Raw genomic sequence first — 19,570 nt, 5'->3', positions numbered from 1 at the left:
CGCGGCGGTGGGTCTTCTCCACGGCCGCCATCCCACCTCCTGAGGTGAGGAGCAGCCCCTGACGATTTCTGCGCTCCCCCGGCGCAAGACCTGGCCCCAGCGGAGCTTTGCTTCGGGCGGGAGACCAGCGCCTCCGGGCTCCACCCGTGCCAGGGCAGGAGGCCGCTGCTCACCCCTCACCCGGGGGGATTCGGCAGCTGCGGCCCCCGGCTGAAGGCGGGCCGATGCTTTGTGAGGGAACGGAGAAAAAACACACACACACGTTTTAAACTTTCAAATCCGCTGCCCGCACGTGTCTCCCAGGACAGGCAGCTCAGCCAGGCAGCTGCCGCCCCGGCCGGGCGAGGCGCGCCGGGACCCGCCGGCGGAGGGGCTGAGGGGATCCGCGGCCGCAGCGCCCCCGCCGCCCGCCGGGCTCGCCCTTCCCGCCCTTGCGCCTGCCGCCCGCCGACAGGGCGCCCGCGGCCCCCCGGCCCCCGGCCTCGCCGTCGCCTCTCCTCAAGGCCGGCGCCTCAGCCGTGCCCCGCCCGGCCCCCCCCGCCGGCGGGCGGCGGTTGCGCAGGGCGGCGGGGCGCCTCCGGACGCGCGGCGGGCGCTGTGGCGGCGGGCGCCCGGCGCGGCGAGGAGCCGCGGGCGGCGGCGGGAGGGCGGGCTGCGGGGCGGGCGGTGCGCGGCGGCCGGCGGCGCTGCGCCCCGATAGGCGGCGGCGGCCCGTGTTGGTGCTGCCGCCGCTGCCGCCGCCGCTGCTGCTGCTGCTGCTGGCGCGGAGCCGCTGAAGCCCGGCGGAGGGGCTCGCCGGCTCTCGCACGCAGCGGCGGCGGCGGAGCGCGTCGCGTCGAGCGGAGCGAGCGGGGAGGAGGAGGAGGAGGAGGAGGAGGAGGAGAGAGGAGGAGGAGGAGGAGGAGGAGGAGGAGGAGGAAGGGGAGGGGGGATCTTCTCGGCGAGAATGCCCGGAGCGGCTGCAGGGACGGCGGCGACAGGAGCAGGCTCGTCAGGAGCGGCAGCAGCGGGGATGCTCCCGGCTCAGGAGGCGGCCAAGATCTACCACACCAACTACGTGCGGAACTCGCGGGCCATCGGCGTGCTCTGGGCCATCTTCACCATCTGCTTTGCCATCGTCAACGTGGTGTGCTTCATCCAGCCCTACTGGATCGGGGACGGCGTGGACACCCCGCAGGCGGGCTACTTCGGGCTCTTCCACTACTGCATCGGCAACGGCTTCAGCCGGGAACTCACCTGCCGGGGCAGCTTCACGGACTTCTCCAGCCTGCCCTCGGGAGCCTTCAAAGCCGCTTCCTTCTTCATCGGGCTCTCGATGATGCTCATCATCGCCTGCATCGTCTGCTTCATCCTCTTCTTCTTCTGCAACACAGCCACCGTCTACAAGATCTGTGCCTGGATGCAGCTGACCTCGGGTGAGTGGGGGCAGCGGCCCCGGCCCTGGGGGGGCTCCGCGCCGCCCTGCCCGGCCCTGCCCGGCCCGGCCCTGCCCTGCCCGGCCCGGCCCGGCCCGGCGGGCGGCTCTGGAGAAACTTGCGGCGCCGGCGGGCGCCCGGGCCGGGAGAGGGTAGGGGGGACGGCGGGCGGCGCGGGCCGGGGGTGCCCCGCCGGGGCAGGCGGGGGAGGTGCTGCTGGGGCCGGGGGTGCCGGGGCGCATCAGCAGCGCTGCGGAGCGGTGCCGGTGCGCGCCCCCGGCCGCCCCACCGCAGGCGGGGTCAGGCTCAGCCCTCAGCCCCTCGCACGGCTGAGGAGCGGGGCTGCCCGGAGAAATTGCCCGGTTTCGGCCTGCGAGCCGACCCCTGAGCGTCAGACAGTCCCAGGGAGGGCTGGCGGGCAGCGGCAGCCCCCGGCAGTCCTCCAGCGCTCGGTCTGTCGCTAAAGGTCAGGAGAAAATGGCAGTGGGGGCCGGGGACGCTTCGAGCAGGCGACGGGGGGTGAAGGCAACTGACAGCCTGTTGACGGTTAATGCTGAGCCCACTTCGGTTCAGCGGAAGGGGATGGCGAGGTCTTTTGCTGGCCAACTGGAAGGGCAGCTGAGGTCATTGCATGTTACATGCATGAGTTTTGGTTGGGGTCTCTACCACCTGTTCACAAGGTTTATTTTCCTCTGTATCTTAGGAGTGTAAAGAAAAAAAAAATTCATTTCATTTGCTGGTTTTGATTCAGAAGGTCTCCTGACTTCATTTGACTTTCTCCATCACATCCAGTGTCTCCCAGGGGAAAGCACATGATAAGAAAGAGGGAGAACACCAGGACATCCCTTTTTGTATTTCCAACACAGCTTTCCCTCGGAGTTAGTAGATAAGTGGTGATTTGTCTGCAGCTGGAAGGCAGAGGAGGAGAACAGAATGGTCTGAAGAGTTGAGATAGTAATAAAATCAGTTTAGTGAAATAGAAAAGATAAATTCTTCCACAATTTGGAAAATAAAAGTCTAAAATCAAAGCATACCTTCTGCTTCTCCTCCCAATAAAATTCTTAAAATGAGAAGTTCTTGCTCTGCAGGAATAAGCTGTTAGGGGAACAGAGCAAAATGTCTCCAAAATGGGTTCACAATCACTTTTTCAGTTCCCTTAATTGACCTACATTCATTTTAGTTTCCGAGCAATAATTCTTCCAAGTTGTTTGCTGAGCAGCTTCAGCATTATTCAATTTGCATCGTAGTCCATGAGGCTTAGTGGAAATTTCTGGTTTGTGTGAAACAGCTTTAACCATTTCTCTCCATGATACTGTTTTATGTGTGTGATACATATTTTTATGCTGTTTCTGTCACTTAAGTTTCCACATGGTTTCTTTCTTGGGGATTGATCTGCAGTCACTTGAGGTTGGTAGATTTCTCTTCGATTCCAGTGAGACTAGGTTTTCATTCACTATCTCTGCATTGGGAATCCCCTTCGATGCTGGTGGCTAGTAACACACATTCTGATATGGTCTTATTTATTGTACACAGTCATGTCACTTGGCTCCAGCAGAGCAAACTGTTTCATCTTTGCACCACTGACGTCTCCTCTGCTCCATTAAGGACTTCTGCTTTCAGCTGTCTCCTTTCCTTATGGCTCCGCTGGTAAAAGGTGGCATGAATATTCGCTGGTTTGGTGCATCCTCAGCCTGTTCTGTTCACGTCCAGTATGCAGGAGGACAGCACAATTTCCAAATCCCTTACACTTTTCAACATCAGGGACAATGGTGTTTTATTTATATGGTTCCAGTGCTTCATGCCAGCAGAAGCTAGTGCAAAGTAGGTAGAAATTAATCTGATTCCTTTGCTGCATTTCTGCACAGGTGAATAATAATGTTTAGAAACCACTGCATGCAGCTAGTCTACAGGAGCCCAACCAGTTTACAACATGCTCAGGTGTGACACTGAAGATATGTTTGAATGCAAAATAACAGAGAATTTTTGTCATCTTCCAAGCTGGTAGATGCACTGTTGGCAGTAGAAGTCAACAGAAGGAGTTTTACATCAGCAGCAGAATCACTTTTCAGACTGCTTACCTCCAAAATTAAAACAACAGAGGAATACATGTATAACCAAGTTGTTGTTGGCCATCTTTCCTGGTTTGTACGTGAATGGTCAGGAAGAACCGGAACAATGTTGGGTGTTGAAAGAGCCTGACTTTGTTGTTTGCTGAATGTCGCGCCTTAATTCAGCATTTACCTGACTGTTCATTTCGTTTTATCCCGAAAAAGTTTCCAAAAAGGGAGAGAAAACTACCAGAAAATCTGTATTGGTTTGGGTTGCATCCTTTGTAGGAGAAAGGAATGGTGGTGGGACAGAAGGAAAATTTAGAAAAAAATGTGCAGGACAAGAGAGTTGTAATGAGTTCTGACAGGTTTTCTATGAGCTATACGACCTACTTTGTTATTATTTTATTGTTTTGAGAGTATAAGTAATAGGCAATAATAAGCTTAAAATGCTTTTCTCACGAGTAACAATATAGTAAAGGTCTGTGTAGTACAGGGACAAAATTGAACCTGGAGTAGTAAAATAAACAAGTATGTGAGTATAGCTTTGATTTTGCTTGCTATTACGTACCTTAGTAGTGTTAGCATTCAGTTAGATCATACAATAATACTTAAAATTGATGTAATTTAAGACTCCTTAGAAGCAGTTTTCCAACGTGGGATCACGCTTGATTTAGGACTGCAAATAAAAGCTCAAGAACAATTTTTTTAAAAAAGAAATCTTTTGATCACATTCTGTCCTGCATGAGTCATTATAAATTGTCAGCATGATATAGCTCTTGTTTTGAAGAGTTTTTTTTTTAAATAAGGAAAAGATAAACAATATCTTGGACACATGCCTTTTCAATCGTTGTTGCTGTCTAATCATGTCTATGACATAATATGGTCTATGACATGATTAAGCAGAAAAATCCTAGGGAAAAAGCTATTTCCTTTGTGTATGTGAGGACAACATATATTAGACTCCCTTAAGATTTTGCCATGGCTTAGACTGCTGGTTTTGTTTCATGTGCGTAATGCTGTCAGGGTACATTTGATATCTTGAGAGCTGGTGTTGGCAGCCTTGTTCTCCATCCCCAAGCCTCCCCTTCTGCATTTTCAAAATTATATGTACAAACACTTGCATGTACACTTAGAGAATTTGAGCAGCTGCATGAACACAAACACTTAGTGAAAGCTTTAGAAATTAGGTATTGTTGCTCTTTACTACTCTACATTTAAAATTTGCAAGAAACCTCACAATTGAAGGTATTTATTGAGATTCGTTCGTTCATAAGTTAAATAAATTGAACGTTTTAGTTCTGTCATGATTTTTTTCATTATTAGACATTTGTCATTACTTTTTTTCTTTACTAGGATGTTGCAAGTTACAGGAAAGTAGAAGGAAAGTTACATGAAAAGTAGAGAAAGGAAAAGAAAGGTGTGGAAGTGTCGGATGGACAAGTAGGATGAAACCAAGATATGTGTTTTGCTGGAGATGCCTAAGCCTGTGCCCACAATAAGAGGACAGTTGAACAAAACAACATAAAACCTCTGTACTTTGTCAAACCACAGACCAATCTAGTCCAGTGATCTCCAACAGTGGTTTGTAACGTTAGCCCATAGAAGCATCAGAGTAGCAAAAGCTCATTTTGCCCTCAGTACTCTCTGTCCTTCAGCACTTGTCTTTAGGGATTTTTTGAGATAAGTCTTGGCATTTAAAAGCTCTTGCTGAAATTTCTTTTTTATGACTTTGGTCGCTTTTTGAACCTATGTAAACTTTTAGTGTTTAGAGAGCAAGGAGTTTCACAGCTTAATACATGTTGTGTGATGGTTCAGCAGGTATTTTGTTTTAAACCTTGTACCTGCCCATTTCATTTGATCCCCCCAGCTCATGTATGGAAGATGTTGTGAAGTGGGGACTCTCAAGACACCATCCCTGTTCTTGTCCTGATTACACCTTTGCTGTATCCACTTAGTTAACTGTTTTTGAGACCTGATGAATCTTTGGCTTCTTAGTCATTCCTCAGTTGTTAGGTTGTACCATGCCTGTGATCATCCCTGCTGCCTGGCCTGCAGCCATTTCCAGTCTGCTGTATCCATCCAGAGGCTGTGGGACCAGAACTACACACAACAGTCAAGACAGACAAACCAGCCGTTTATACAGTGGCATAATAATATTCTGTCTTTCATTTTTTGTTCCTTTCCTAGTAATTTCTAATACTCACTTTTTACTGTTAGTGAACAGTGGACCAATGTTTTCACAGAACTATTATAACCAAGATCTCAGTCCCGAAGCAGTAATAGACGCCTTAGAGCACATCAGTTTGTGTAGCTAGGTTTTTTTCCCTCAAAGAAGCTACTTCGTATTTGTTTATCTACACTGACTTTAATTTGCCTTTTTATTGCCTAGTCACTCAGTACTGTTAAGTCTTTCTTCACAGTCAGCCCTTATCTTAGCTACCCTGAACAAGTATCAGCAGCAGACTTTGTCACCTTACCATTTACCCCGTTTTCCAGCTCATTTATAAGTAAGTGAGCAGCTCCCAAGTTCCAGCACAGATCCCTGCAGGACTCCACCACTGACCTCTCTCCACTTGGAAAACTGACAGTATTCTCCTACCATCTGTTTCTAATTATTTATCCTTGCAAGGGCATTTATTTTTATCCTCTCAGAGTTTAGTTTTTTTAAGTCTTATGAATGACAGATTTATTAAATGTCTTTTGGAATTCCAAGTGGACTTTGTTAATGAAAATTTCCATGGTATGCATTATTCTTTACTTCTTTGGAGAACTCTAGTAGTTTTGTGAAAAATGGCTTGAAATAGATGTGTTGGTCCTACCTTACTCTCTTCCTTTCATCACAAAAATATGCCGTCTTTGTGCATGTGCCTACATACTCTGTTGTCTTTCATAGTCCTTACCAATTTATGTGGTCTTTCTGTGGTTCCCTAGGTTTTTCTTGGACCTGTTTTAAACCTGTTTTTAAAACTGGTTTCATGTTACTCAGTTGCTAGTTCTTTGGAGTCAAAGCAGCCATAAGAGAGAGGTTATTACATGCCACAGTTAAAAGTTAATTTAAAACAGGGAATTGTTTCAGAATTAAAATTATTCATTGCAGCTATGTTGTTTGCCTTTATATTTGAAATCAGTCTGCAGGACCAGGTGACTTTTATATAAGAGTCTTAAAAAGCTTGACCTTGGTGCTCTCAGAGCCGTTGTTACTGCTGTTTGTCAGATCTTGGTATAGGGGTAAAAGCCAGAAGGCTAGAAAAAAACCCAGTTTTGCGCCAGTGTTTGAGCAGCGTGTCTAGTGGAGTCGAACAAGGATCTTGTTTGTAGCCTCAGTATCCTTAACAATTAGTTGGAAGAGTAATACATATTTATGGGTGCTGAACTTTGCACGTGGCACAAAAATTATTTGTATAATAAATTATAGTAAGGATAGCTATTTCCACAGACTGATTTTTGGATGTCATTATATCCTGGGCTTGCTTCAACAGCCTGTATTTTAATATACCAAATGCAGTGTAAGATTTCTGGGAATCAAAATGTAGGAGGTGTCCTAGTGATGGGAGAATTGTGGAAATTACGTGCTACAGAAAACAGTTATTTAGAAGATAAATTAGAGGCTGTGGTAGATGGGCATCTTCATGTGAGTTCTCACTGCAGCACTGCTCTTAAGAAGTACATCACAGTCCTTAAATGTGTGTGCAAAAAATGGGTCTGCCTTTGCCCGCAGTGGTTCCTGTGCCCACTCTGTCCAGGTCAAACATCTGTCAAGACTACCTTTCAAGTATAAAGTAGAAAGGATTTCAGGACTGATGTAAATAAGTGAAAGAAGAAGAGCTAAAAGGATGAATTTTCTTGCTATTCAAAAGAAGATTAAAAATTGACAGATTATGGTGTATGAGGACCTACAGGGGGAGATTTCAAGTCATGCAGTGCTCCTTTACTTGACAAATGCTGTGTTTGGAAGCTGAAGTTACACAAATTTGCATTAGCCATGATGTATATACATGTGTAACCTGTTGTTTAATTTGTTAATTATCTTTACAGTGGTTTCTTCTTCACTTAAAGTCTTTATGTAAGATTGTGTGCCTCTTTCTAAGAGGCATGGCCTAACTAACCAGAATAAAGGACCTTAATCAACACTGCTGCAAGCCTTTGTTTCCACCATGTACCCCAGTTGTAAAGCAAGAGGCGTGCAGGAGGCCAAAGGGAGAGGAAGGCCAGTCCAGGAACACTGAGCAGGTTTTTGAACTGAGTTTCAGCATTGGTGCTACCTTTAATAAAAGCATTAACACCCCCACCCCACAGGGTGAGGCAACTAAGGTTTTTTTAGTGATCTGTGAGCAGTAGTGGGTGTCAGACCTTTGGGGAGAAAAGTCTAAAAAATCAGGGACACTGAAGGCTCTGATGGTGGTAAAATGAGGATTGCCTCTGCATCTTGGGGAAATGGGTTGCTGGAGCTGTGTGGGCTGGCAGGAAGCGGGGAAAGAGCTGAGTGCTCTGCTTCCCAACAAATAGACTGTCTCACAGAATCACAGAATTGTCTAAGTTGGAAAAGACCTTGAAGATCATCCAGTCCAACCATTAACCTAACACTGACAGTTCCCAACTACACCAGATCCCTCAGTGCTATGTCAACCCGACTCTTAAACACCTCCAGGGATGGGGACTCCACCACCTCCCTGGGCAGCCCATTCCAACCCCTAACAACCCCTTCTGGAAAGAAATGCTAATATCCAGTCTAAACCTTCCCTGGTGCCACTTGAGGCCATTCCCTCTTGTCCTGTCACTTATTACTTGGTTAGAGGCTCATCCCCAGCTCTCTGCACCCTCCTTTCAGGGAGCTGTAGAGGGCGATGAGGTCTCCCCTCAGCCTTCTCTTCTCCAGACTAAACCCCCCCAGTTCCCTCAGCCGCTCCTCATACGACCTGTGCTCCAGACCCTGCACCAGCTCCGTTGCCCTTCTCTGGACACGCTCGAGTCATTCAATGTCTTGAATTTTTGTAGTGAGGGGCCCAAAACTGAACACAGGAATTGAGGGGTGGCCTCACCAGTGCCGAGCACAGGGGTCAGATCCCTTCCCTGTCCCTGCTGGCCACGCTATTGCTGACACAAGCCAGGATGCCATTGGCCTTCTTGGCCACCTGGGCACACTGCTGGCTCCTGTTCAGCCAGCTGTCAATCAACCCCCCAGGTCCCTCTCTGACTGGCAGCTCTCCAGCCACTCCTCCCCAAGCCTGTAGCGCTGCTGGGGGTTGTTGTGGCCCAAGGGCAGCCCCCGGCATTTGCTCTTATTGAAACTCCCCCAGTTGGGCTCAGCCCATGGCTCCAGCCTGTCCAGGTCTCTCTGCAGAGCCTCCCTACCCTCGAGCAGATCAACACTCCCACCCAACTTGGTGTCAGCTGCAAACTGACTGAGGGTGCACTTGATCCTCTCGTCTAGATCATCAATAAAGATGTTAAACAGGAGTGGCCTCAAAACCGAGCCCTGGGGGACACCACTCGTGACCGGCCACCAGATGGATTTAACTCCGTTCACCACAACTCTCTGGGCCCGGCCATCCAGACAGTTTTTTATCCAGTGACGCGTGTGCCCATTCAAGCCTTGAGCAGCCATTTTTGCCAGGAGTATATTGTAGGAAACGGTGTCAAAGGCCTTGATAAAGTAAAGGTAGACAACATCCACAGCCTTCCCCTCATCCAATAAGCAGGTCTCTCTGTCATAGAAAGAGATCAGGTTTGTCAAGCAGGACCTGCCTTACATAAAACCATGCTGACTAGGCCTGATCCCCTGGTTTTCCATTATATGACTTGTAACAGCACTCAAGATATCCTGCTCCACCACCTTCCTTGGCACTGAGGTCAGACTGACAGGTCTATAATTTCCTGGATTGTCCTTCCTGCCTCTCTTGTAGATGGGTGTCACATTTTCCACCCTCCAGTCCAGTGGGACTTCCCCAGTCAGCCAGGACTTCAGGTAGATCATGGAACGTGCCTTGGTGAGCACATCTGCCAACTCCCTCAGCACCGTTGGGTATAACCCATCCGGTCCCACAGACTTGTGTGCATCCAAGTGCTGCAGCAGGTCTCTGACCAGCTCCTCTTCAACTGTGCTGAACTCAGTCGGCTTCCCCTCCCCATCTCCCAGCTCTTGAGTCTGGGTGTCCAGGGAACAGCCAGTTCCACTGCTAAAGGCTGAGGCAAAGTAGGCGTTGAGCACCTCAGCCTTTTCCTCATCCTTTGGTACTATGTTTCCCTCTGCATCCGATAAAGGAGGGAGATTTTCCCTAATCCTCCTTTTGTTGTTAATGAATTTATACAAACATTTTTTATTATCCTTAACAGCTGTAGCCAAGCTGAGCTCTAGCTGTGCTTTGGCTCTCCTAATGTTCTCCCTGCGTAACTTCACTATGACTTTTTAGTCTTCATGAGAGACTTGGCTCCTCTTCCAAAGGCGATAGATTCTCCTTTTGTTCTTGAGATCCAGCCAAAGGTCCCTGTTTAGCCAGGCCAGCCTCCTTACCCCCACTGTGTGTTTTTCGGCACATGGGAACAGCCTGCTCTTGTGCCTTTAAGACTTTGCTCTTGAAGTATGTCCAGCCTTCCTGGACTCCCATATCCTTCAAGGCAGCCTCCCAAGGGATTTTGTTAATCAGTCTTTTGAACAGGTCACAGTTAGCCCTCTGGAAATCTAAGGTGGCAGTTTTACTAACCCCTCCCTTTGTTTCTCCAGGAATTGAAAACTCAATCATCTCATGGTCACTGCACCCTAGATGGCCTCCAGCATTTGCCTCCCTCACAAGCTCCTCCCTGTTCACAAGAAGCAGGTCCAGGAGGGCACCTTCCCTGGTCAGCTCACTCACCAGCTGTGTGAGGAACTTATCCTCCACACATTCCAGGAACCTCCTGGATTCTTCCCTCTCTGCTGTGTTGTGATCCCAGCAGATATTCGGGAGGTTAAAGTCCCCCACAAGAACAATGGCAAGTGACCGTGAGATTTCTCCCAACTTTTTATAGAAAGCTTCATCCACCTCACTGCTTTGGTTGGGAGGTCTGTAGGAGACTGCCACATCAAGATCTGCTTTATTGGTCCTTAACCTAATCCAAACACTCTCAACCCCATTATCACTATACTTGATTTCTGAGCACTCATAGCATTCTCTTACATACAGGGCCACTCCACCACCTCTCCTTCCCTGTCTATCCTTCCTGAAGAGCTTGTAGCCATCAATTGTAGCCCTCCAGTCATGTGAGGTATCCCACCACGTTTGTGTTATAGCTACTATGTCATAGTTCTCGTGCTGCATCATGGCCTCAAGCTCCCCCTGTTTGTTGCTCATACTGTGTGCATTGGTATAGATGCACTTGAGATGAGATAATGAATCCAACACCTTTTTGTGAGTGTGGGCCCCATTCCCTACCAGACCCTTCTCGGGTCCTAAACATCTTTCCCTTCTCTCAAATGAAGTGGTAGAGGGAGCACCCTCATCCGTCCACCATTCTTCAAGCTTGGCATGCTTCCATTGAGCTTGTTCCTAACAGGCCCAGTTATCTCCCCGTCCCCCCTCATATCTAGTTTAAAGCCCTGTTAATAAGCCCTGCTAACCCCTGCCCCAGAATCCTTTTCCCCCTCTGGGACAGCTGCATTACACCTGTCTGATCATTGTCGCCAGCAGACCAGGTGCCTTATAAACCTCGCCATGATCAAAGAACCCAAAATTCTGACAGTGGCACCAGTCTCTGAGCCACGTGTTAATCAGATCTGTTTTCCATCCTCTTTTAGTGATTTTCCCTTCCACTTGAGGGATTGATGAATACATGACCTGAGCTCCCGAGCCTTCCATTAGCCACCCCAGTGCCTTGAAGTCTTTTTTGAGTGATTTAAGACTCCTCTCTACCACCTTATTGTTACCTGCCTGGATAACCAAGAAGGGGTAGTAATCAGAGGGCTGCACCAGAGCAGTGACCTTCCTTTTAATATCTCTAACCTGAACCCCAGGGAGGCAGCAGACCTCTTTATGGTATGGGTCTGGTCAACATATGGGCCCCTCAGAACAGAGTCACCCACTACACTACAGTCTCATCAAGCCTGTAAGGACATCTAATTCAAGTGGGCCTGGTGCATGTGCTTATTTTTTGCAGAGGAGAAATCATGCTGCCAGTATGATTTTTTTGTCCATTCTGCTCCAGAGGAAAGTTTCCTGTCAGGCTTAATAGAGATCTCCAGGGCCTCCCTCATCCTTGGGCTTGGAGCGCCCCATGGTAGCCTCTGCTCTGCTGCTGTGATGCTGGCTGCGCTGAGTATTGCCATACCAGCTTGGGAAGTCCTGGTGTCCTAATGTGTGTTGGCAGGTTAGCAGGATAGGTTAGAAAGATGAAGAACTGAAGGTTTTATTGGAAAGTTGTGGGTGAAATGAGTGATGGGGTTGTGCAGACTTTTTGGTTTCATTACTTTGTTTGAAGTAAACATTTTCATAGATTTCATGCTTTGTCTGTAAAAATGAAGGTAAAAGGTGTATCCTGTGAACAGTGGAAATGAGGGAGGAATGCTGTGCCCCAGTGTCCCCTCAAGTAATTTCTTTCCCCAAATATCCTGTGCCTACAATAGCAAACGTTCTCTCCTGCATCCTATCATCCCTTGTCTTTGGTAGCTAAACTCTGACTCCTCACAGGCTCTTCATATATGTAGTTGTCGAGGACACAACTTGTGTTATAGCTGGCAGAAAGCTATTTGTATGTTGATTTGATGTCCTCAAGTTGCCACCTAGATTTGTTGAAGGGTAAACTATCCCTGTCTTTCTACTGGTGGGAATTCCGGATCCTTTCTGCTTTTCTACAGGTGGGAATTTGGGATACATTCTGCTTTGCCCAGGAACCAGCTTTTTCACAGAACTTGCAGAAGTTTAGTATCTTTGAGGCTTGTAGCATCAGTCACATTTGGTTGAGATTGGTCATCAGGCTCAAAATCACACAGGCACACCAGTCTTGATCCCAGAGGGAACCTGTATAAAATGTATCATGTAAGAAGTGTATGTCATTTATTTGTATGAGTGATTTGAGATTTTGATAACAAAACTTGGTTTTGAAGAATAAAGGTGTTTTGGGAGTGGAGAAAAGATATTTTCATTTGTTTTAGAGTGCAATAAAAATTTCAGCATCTTGTAACTCTTCCAGTTGCCTTTTATTAACATCCTGGGGGCTGTGGTCCTCTGTTTCAAAAACACTAAGATAACAGAATAGTAAGATGTAAGAGGAAATGCATGAAGTTATCAAGGCAATTTGAGGATGAATGCCATTTCACTGAAAAAAAGATATATGGGAGGGGAGAAAGAAACTGAGAAAGAAATTAAAAGAGGAGAATATCACCTATTGAAATGTGGGGAGCCGAGAACTCAAATACCATTGTGAAAGAGAAATGGGAGTGGGGTTTTGGAAAGCAGCTGCGGTTGGCACAGCTCAACCTTCTTGTACCTGAAGGGGCTTCACTGGCTTATCATACGGCTGCTGCTTAGTTCTTTCAAAAATTCCTTCTAAAAGTTTAATGTAAATTGCTATATGGGAAAATGAAGCCAGGAAGAGGAGAAACATACGGATATTATCAGTAGACGGCATGGAATAAAAGAAAGCTAGATTTCAAACACTAAGGTTATTTTACCTTTTGAGAAGTGAACCTTTTTAGCACTCTGGTATAAACAGCATTAGCTTTGATCTTGCAAACATAAAGACAGCAAACATATCAGAACAGAAAATCTGTGGTGTGATCAGACAGTATGGACTCAATATTTGAAAACTAACAAGATCCAGCTGTGAGGAATGTCAGGGTCACGGTAGTGAGGCATCACAAAGGAAAAAATAAAAATATTTTTGCTCAGTAATGGTGAAATGAAAAAAAAAGATATGAACAGGCCTAGAGCCTGAAAAGTCTGCAGAATTTGATAACATCAATTGCTATCAGCATTGTTAAAAATGCAGTGGCAGCATGACAGAGTGAATAGCTAGAATATGCATTACTGTGTGGAATGGTGCGCAAATCCCGATTACTAAGAGAGAATTATAGCTAGAATCCTTAAGAAGGGGAATATAATAGACTTCAAGATCTATCTGTTCTAAGAAAGATATGATCCATCTTCATGTTGGCATTCAGAGATGCGGAAGACTTGAAACAAGCTGGCCTTAGAATGAGAAGGTCATACATACCGGGGAAAAAAGGTTCCTTTATTTTCTCCTTGAGAAGCCAGATGCAAATTTATGAATTTCATTGATTTTAAAAGGTAGCTGATGGCCTCTGTGGAGAGCCTCTTTGACACAAGCACATCATGTGCTATTCCAGAGAATATTATTCAATCAAGTAATTGAGACTGCATCAGAAGGAGAGAGCTACTGAATAAACGGTTTGAAATAAATTATTACAAACAGTTGATGAGTTGTCACATATTCCACTTTCCTTATTTTTCTGGTTATCTTTCAAAGGGAAAAGTTTATAGAGAAGGAAGCTAGACATGCTGTACTTGCAAGGTCAAAGACAAATATTCTGAGTTGAGAAGTATAGAAAACACTACTTGTGAAACCTTGGGAGGTTCTTTTGTTTACTGCTAAAAGTCAGAAGTCATGCACTTACCTGTAGAAGTTCATTGAATAAGGTGAGTGATCTCATGCGATTAACATGGCCAGAATGTGTCTTGTATTGCTGTGCTAGACTGTACCTCTGCAACCTCCGCCCTACAATACTTTATTTGTTGTGATGAACTTTGTGTGCAGCAGAAGTGTGAATAAAATAGGAAAAGGCCTCTTAAAATCAGGGAAGGTTTTAGCAGGGAGGGGGAGGAGGGCAGGCTAGCAGCAGTATATTTTCTGCCCGTCTGACCTCCTGCCTCTTCCTCTGCAGTAACAGGTTTCCCGAGTGGCTGCAGAAAAGCAAACGCTCCCTCAGCTCTTTGTAACATGGAGTCTCTTGATGTGGGCAAGAGGTGTCTTCGAGAGGGTTGTTTTGTAACAGCCCAGAGGACAGCATGTAAGCATGAAACACCTACATAAGCGATCCTGTGCTTCTTGGAGATCAACAGTTTTCAAAGTTATGCTCAGACATTTCCATATCAAGTCATCTCCTCAACTTGCCAGGGCCCAGCAGAGAGATGCAGTGGCTATGCTTGTACCCGCAAATTAAGCATGTCCAGAACTACCCTCTGGTGCAGTGTCAGCTGGCACACTGGCCAGTGTCCATACTATTACATTTTTTACCTTCTAAAACTGGGTCACCAGACTCATACTGCCTATTGGGAAACATTCCTGGCATGTCCTAATTTGCATGTGCCCTGGCAATATTTTGGAAGATTGTTAGTTGGAACAGACTAAAACCACTCCTGTGACACATGCTGTGGGACAATTCTAACAATTTAATAGCTTAAACAGTTGAGTTTCAATGTCTGGGAATGCTCCCTGGCCCTGCTTAATTTATCTGTGTAGACATAACCAATATGTAGCAAAGTCTCAAAATGAGGAGCTCAAGAATTATCCATGCAGAAAAGTTAAGGTGACACAGGATTTAGTCCTTTAATTTAAACCAATATATAACTGCAACTCAGCACCATACTATTGATTTCTGATTTTCTTTAACAAAAAATCTGTGGATGAAAAATTTGCATGAAGTGTAGTTCGCTTTGAAACTAGACTTAGTAGTGACCTTGAAAAGGAAAGATGATTGTAATGTTTGGCAAGAAGTCATCAAAAATGTAGAACAAGCAGCAAAAAAATTTTTCACCTAGAGATAGTAGGAGCATGTTACCCATGAGCCTAAAAAGCATAAATGAATCTTCTCTCTGATGTAGACTGTATGTTTCAAGATCAGATTTCCCTCAGGTATCTTCAACTTGGCTTTATCTTTGAACCCTTGAAGACTGTTATGCATTGAGTCTTCACTTGTGAGACATTCAGCGTAGCTTCGCAAAGAGTTAATTCAAAGTTTTAAGATTAATTTCATGAGAGAACTATTAGACTTTCCATGAAAATAAAATTATTCATCCTTGTAGCTTTATGTTCCTCTAAAGAAAGTTAATTATTACTTGGTTGCTGTGTCTTAGTATTTAACGTTCCTATTACTGGTGAAGTTATATTAGAACATCAATAAAATAAAAAGCTTGAAATTGCAATTCATGGTCATTATACTAGAAAAATATAGTCCAAAATAGTCCAAACATACTGATGGCTTACCAGCCACAATCACTTGCATTTAGTTCATGTCAGGCATTTGTATTTGATCTGATTTATCAGCTAGTACAGCATCATCAGCTGGCTCGCCAACAGTTATTTCCAAGCTGACACTTCACTGTTTGTCAGCCTTGAGGAGTGAGGTGATAGTGGTGTTGTGGACTCACTGGTGCAGAATGAAAGACCATGCAGCTGAGGACAGATTAACAATGAATGAAGAAAGGACCTGTTCCTTTCTGTTCACCAAAGGATGGCAATGGGATGTCAATGTAATGCAGATGTAAATAGGGCATATGTGATCCTGGCATGTATTTTGTGAAGTATTTCCAGCTGATTTAGGGCAATGTTGACATCATTAAATGCTGCACTGTGATGTGCATCATTACATGATGCACTGTGATGATGATGTAGGATTCTGGACATTGATGTCAAATTTGGACGGAGATGCAAAAAGGAAAACCAGTGACCGGTGACATTTCTTGTAAGGAGAAAACTCAGAAAGCTTGGTTAGTTTAATGTAGAAAGAGGAAGGTTGATAATATGTCCATGTCTGCTGTCAAAAACACTCAGAAGGGCCAAAAAACAAGCGGAAGGGAAAAGAACTGTTTACGCCAGTGATTTTCACTTTTATTTGGTTTGATTTCCTAAACCTTTTCCGAAGATGATGCTACATGCCCTATAGTGTTAGAGCAAATTACAGCCTGTTAGGCCTACTTTGCTTCACAACACTTTAAAAATCACAGTAGTAGTTCATGAACCCCTCCTGAGTCCATGGACAGCAGAGTGAAAACTAATTATTTTAAACTTGTGTCTAACAGTGGGAAAAGAACAAATGGATATTTTCTGGATATAAATCACTTCAGCCTGGAAATTAAAAGAAGGTTTCTAACTATTAGAGCAGCAAGGTTCTGCAACAACTTTCTAAAGGGAGGAGATTTGATAAAATACTGAGCTGTATACTGGAAACAGATGAGTGTCTGAAAGAGATTACAGAATGCAGTGTTTGTAACAGCATGCCTTGTTCCTCTCTTTCTCATTTCTCAGAATTAATTCATCTAGGTGAATGCTCTTTTCTATTCTACTCCCATTTTTTTCTGTTTTTAAACAGTATCACTCCTATCTCAGTGTCTTCTAGGATTAAAAACAGACAGTGACCAAGATCTGTAGATCTGTCAATTGGGGCTCCATTCCTGCCTGGCATTCTGACCAAACAAGCAAGGGTTTTCCTTAAATTCCCAGCAAAACTGTAAAATAGTGTCAACACCAGCTGCTGCAGTAATGTGCTTCACATTTTCCATTTGCATTCAACATTTCCATGTGACTTGGATATTTAATTTCCTTTAAGAAAAGGTAATTTATGTTTGTTAAATACTGATGTTTAAAAGTGAAAGTAGTTGAAAAAGAAATCTTCAAAACATTCTAAAATACCAAGGTTTCAGGAAGAACAATGTACAAATTATGAGTTCTAGGACTAACCTGAGATCTAGTTTTGCTAAGGATTTCTCCTCGAGAAGTTGTCCCTTGTTATCTCTCCATGCATCTAATTATTTTGTGATGCCATGCTGTTACATAATGTCTTCCTAAGTAGCTAAGAAACATGTAAAATCTCTTCATCTTGTTGTTATACTACTGGATGCTTCATTTTTTGTGTGAATAGGTTTGTGTCAAATGCATTGGATGTTGTAGAAAGAATGAGATCATCAAGTGGTCTTTGCTCATGCAGGATGGGAAGTGGAGCAACGTGGAGTCCTCAGTTCTGTCCTTGTGCCCCCCTTTCTGCCTCCTGTGGCAGTTTAAGAGGGAGAGAGAGGAGGGAGAACTTTGTCAACAAGATAAACAAGTGTTCAGTACATGAAACTACTATATAAGGCGCACCCTGAGCTTCAACTGAAATACTTTTGATCTTGTACATTTCTATGAAAGCTATTGCATGCAGTGTGCATACTTAAAAATGTCTGTTTGGGATTTTACACCCATAGGGGCAGATCTGCACATAAAAGTATCTGGGTTTAAATTTAGCCTTACTGAATTCACTGAGTTTCTATGTGAACCTGTGATGGTGTATTTAATAGCTGAGTGTTAAACATGTAACACAACATTTCATTTAGTTTTAATTGTATGGAGTGTTGGAGGAATTGTACTGAGGCAAAAGTGAGGTTGTCTGGGAAGTTCTAACTGCGTTTTTGTCTTTTCTCAAGAGGCGTAATTTTTTTTATTCCCCAGGGCTGCTTTTTCCAAAATTAAGTCTGAGCCAAATGCAAAGCACACTTCTACAGACAGCTCCATTTTACATTACACTAGATCAGGTGATGGGTAAGCATAGATACAACAGCAAGGATGTGCCAGAGAACATGCAGTGAAATACCTGACTAGACACACCTGACTTAGCCTGTCAAACTGCAGTAAAGTGGTATCACCATTGGCCTTGGCAGACCTAACTTGGCTCTGGCAAGACCAGTCAAGTGTTTCTGCAGTGAATCCAGGAATGTTCAGGGTCTTAGGATGTAATGTCAGTCTGTGGAGGCCAAGCCATCAAACAGTTGCCTATGTCCAGATGTCTGCACTTAAAATGTCTCAAGGATCCTGTCTGACCTCTAACTGCTTTTCCAAGAAGGACACAGGTCTTCTATAGGTTTTCTGTCATCTGTACACGAATGTCTCACAAGCAGTAAAACACCTCAAGTGGCATTAGGCACCAATGTGCTGGCAAGTGAATCAAACCCTAGCTTCTACTCTTACCTTGCCTGTAAAACACCCTAATTTAGGTTTCTCAGTGTGAATCTGAATCCCACCCTTTGTGGTTATGGAGCCAGTCTGGTCTCAGGCATCTAATTAGCCCTGGATATGAGGTGTTCTGAATGGAGCCAGCATGTGTGGGTTGCATGGCTGTTCTGTCACCTGGATAAACCTTCAGAGAAGATCCTGGAGTTGATCAAATGCCTATGCAGCCAGTTAAAACTGCCTGCTTTGGCCAGTGGTCTGCAAGGGAACCATCCACAGGGCTGCCTGTAGAAGTGTTTTAGTTTTGGTCCAGAGTGCATTTTCAAAGTTAATCTTCCAGTTGTCCCAGCTTCCTGTAATTTGATTCCCATTGTGGAGCAGTCTTGGGATATGCAAACTGGGTTTCTGTCTAAATAAACTGAACCAGATGTCCTCCAGGACTACATCTGATGCACTTCTACCACTAATGTTTGTGTCTTCTACCAGACCAGCCTCGGGTTGGTCCGAAGTGAAACCTCTGAAATACATGCGTTGTGGATATTTGGTCCTAAGCACTGTTTCACTTTCTAGATCCAGTCTGTTGCAATACGCAACATGCTAATGTAGATACAGGCTATCTTTCATACATTGTAATTTATTAAATTGGGCTTGCCTGTGTCTTGGATTTATGAAGTTGAGTTTAGGGATGATTAAACAAGTATTTTGTTCTAAATTAGCAACACACTGTCAAACATAGTTTGCTTTTAATGTGCTTTTGACTGGGATTAAAATAAAGCTGCAGAGTCATAAATGCAGGTATCAGAAATATGATAAAGGATTTTACATTACCTGATGCTGAAAGAGATTAGTGGATAGTGTATGACAAGCTGCAAAATAGGTATTGATAATTGCAAAACAAAGCTGTTATTATTTATTGCTTCCATTTATCATAGTACTAAAAGTCAGATTCTAATCATTTAAGTAAATATCTCAGTGCTGTGGAGCTTCAATGATACCTGTCAGGGAGAAATAAAGGCAGGTAGTAATGTGTATCTAACAATTTTCTGAAAAATTTTAATAATCTAAAATTAAATAGCATTAGTATTTTTTATGTAAGTTCTGCAGTGCCTTATTTTTTGATGTGGTATCCTCAACAGACATTGTGATATGTCATTAATTTGTATGTGGATTTAGCCAGTTGAGAATAGGAGC

At 44.8% G+C, this 19,570-nt stretch overlaps 1 protein-coding gene across 2 annotated transcripts in view; it reads left to right on the top strand.

Annotated features, from left to right (window-relative positions):
• The first annotated feature begins 932 nt into the window (after window positions 1-932).
• The window catches only part of LHFPL3 (LHFPL tetraspan subfamily member 3), a 277,203-nt gene continuing 258,565 nt past the window's right edge, over window positions 933-19,570 (top strand). For both annotated transcript variants that reach the window (XM_074903362.1, XM_074903363.1), the window contains exon 1: window positions 933-1,415. In XM_074903362.1, the coding sequence (XP_074759463.1) occupies window positions 947-1,415 (469 nt within the window). In that variant the 5' untranslated portion in view covers window positions 933-946. The remainder of the gene's footprint in view (window positions 1,416-19,570) is intronic.

This window comes from Athene noctua, chromosome 3, assembly GCF_965140245.1.
Source record: "Athene noctua chromosome 3, bAthNoc1.hap1.1, whole genome shotgun sequence".
NCBI lineage: Eukaryota > Metazoa > Chordata > Aves > Strigiformes > Strigidae > Athene > Athene noctua.
The sequence above is the reverse complement of the archived record's forward strand: the minus strand, read 5'-3'. Positions and strand labels throughout refer to the sequence as shown.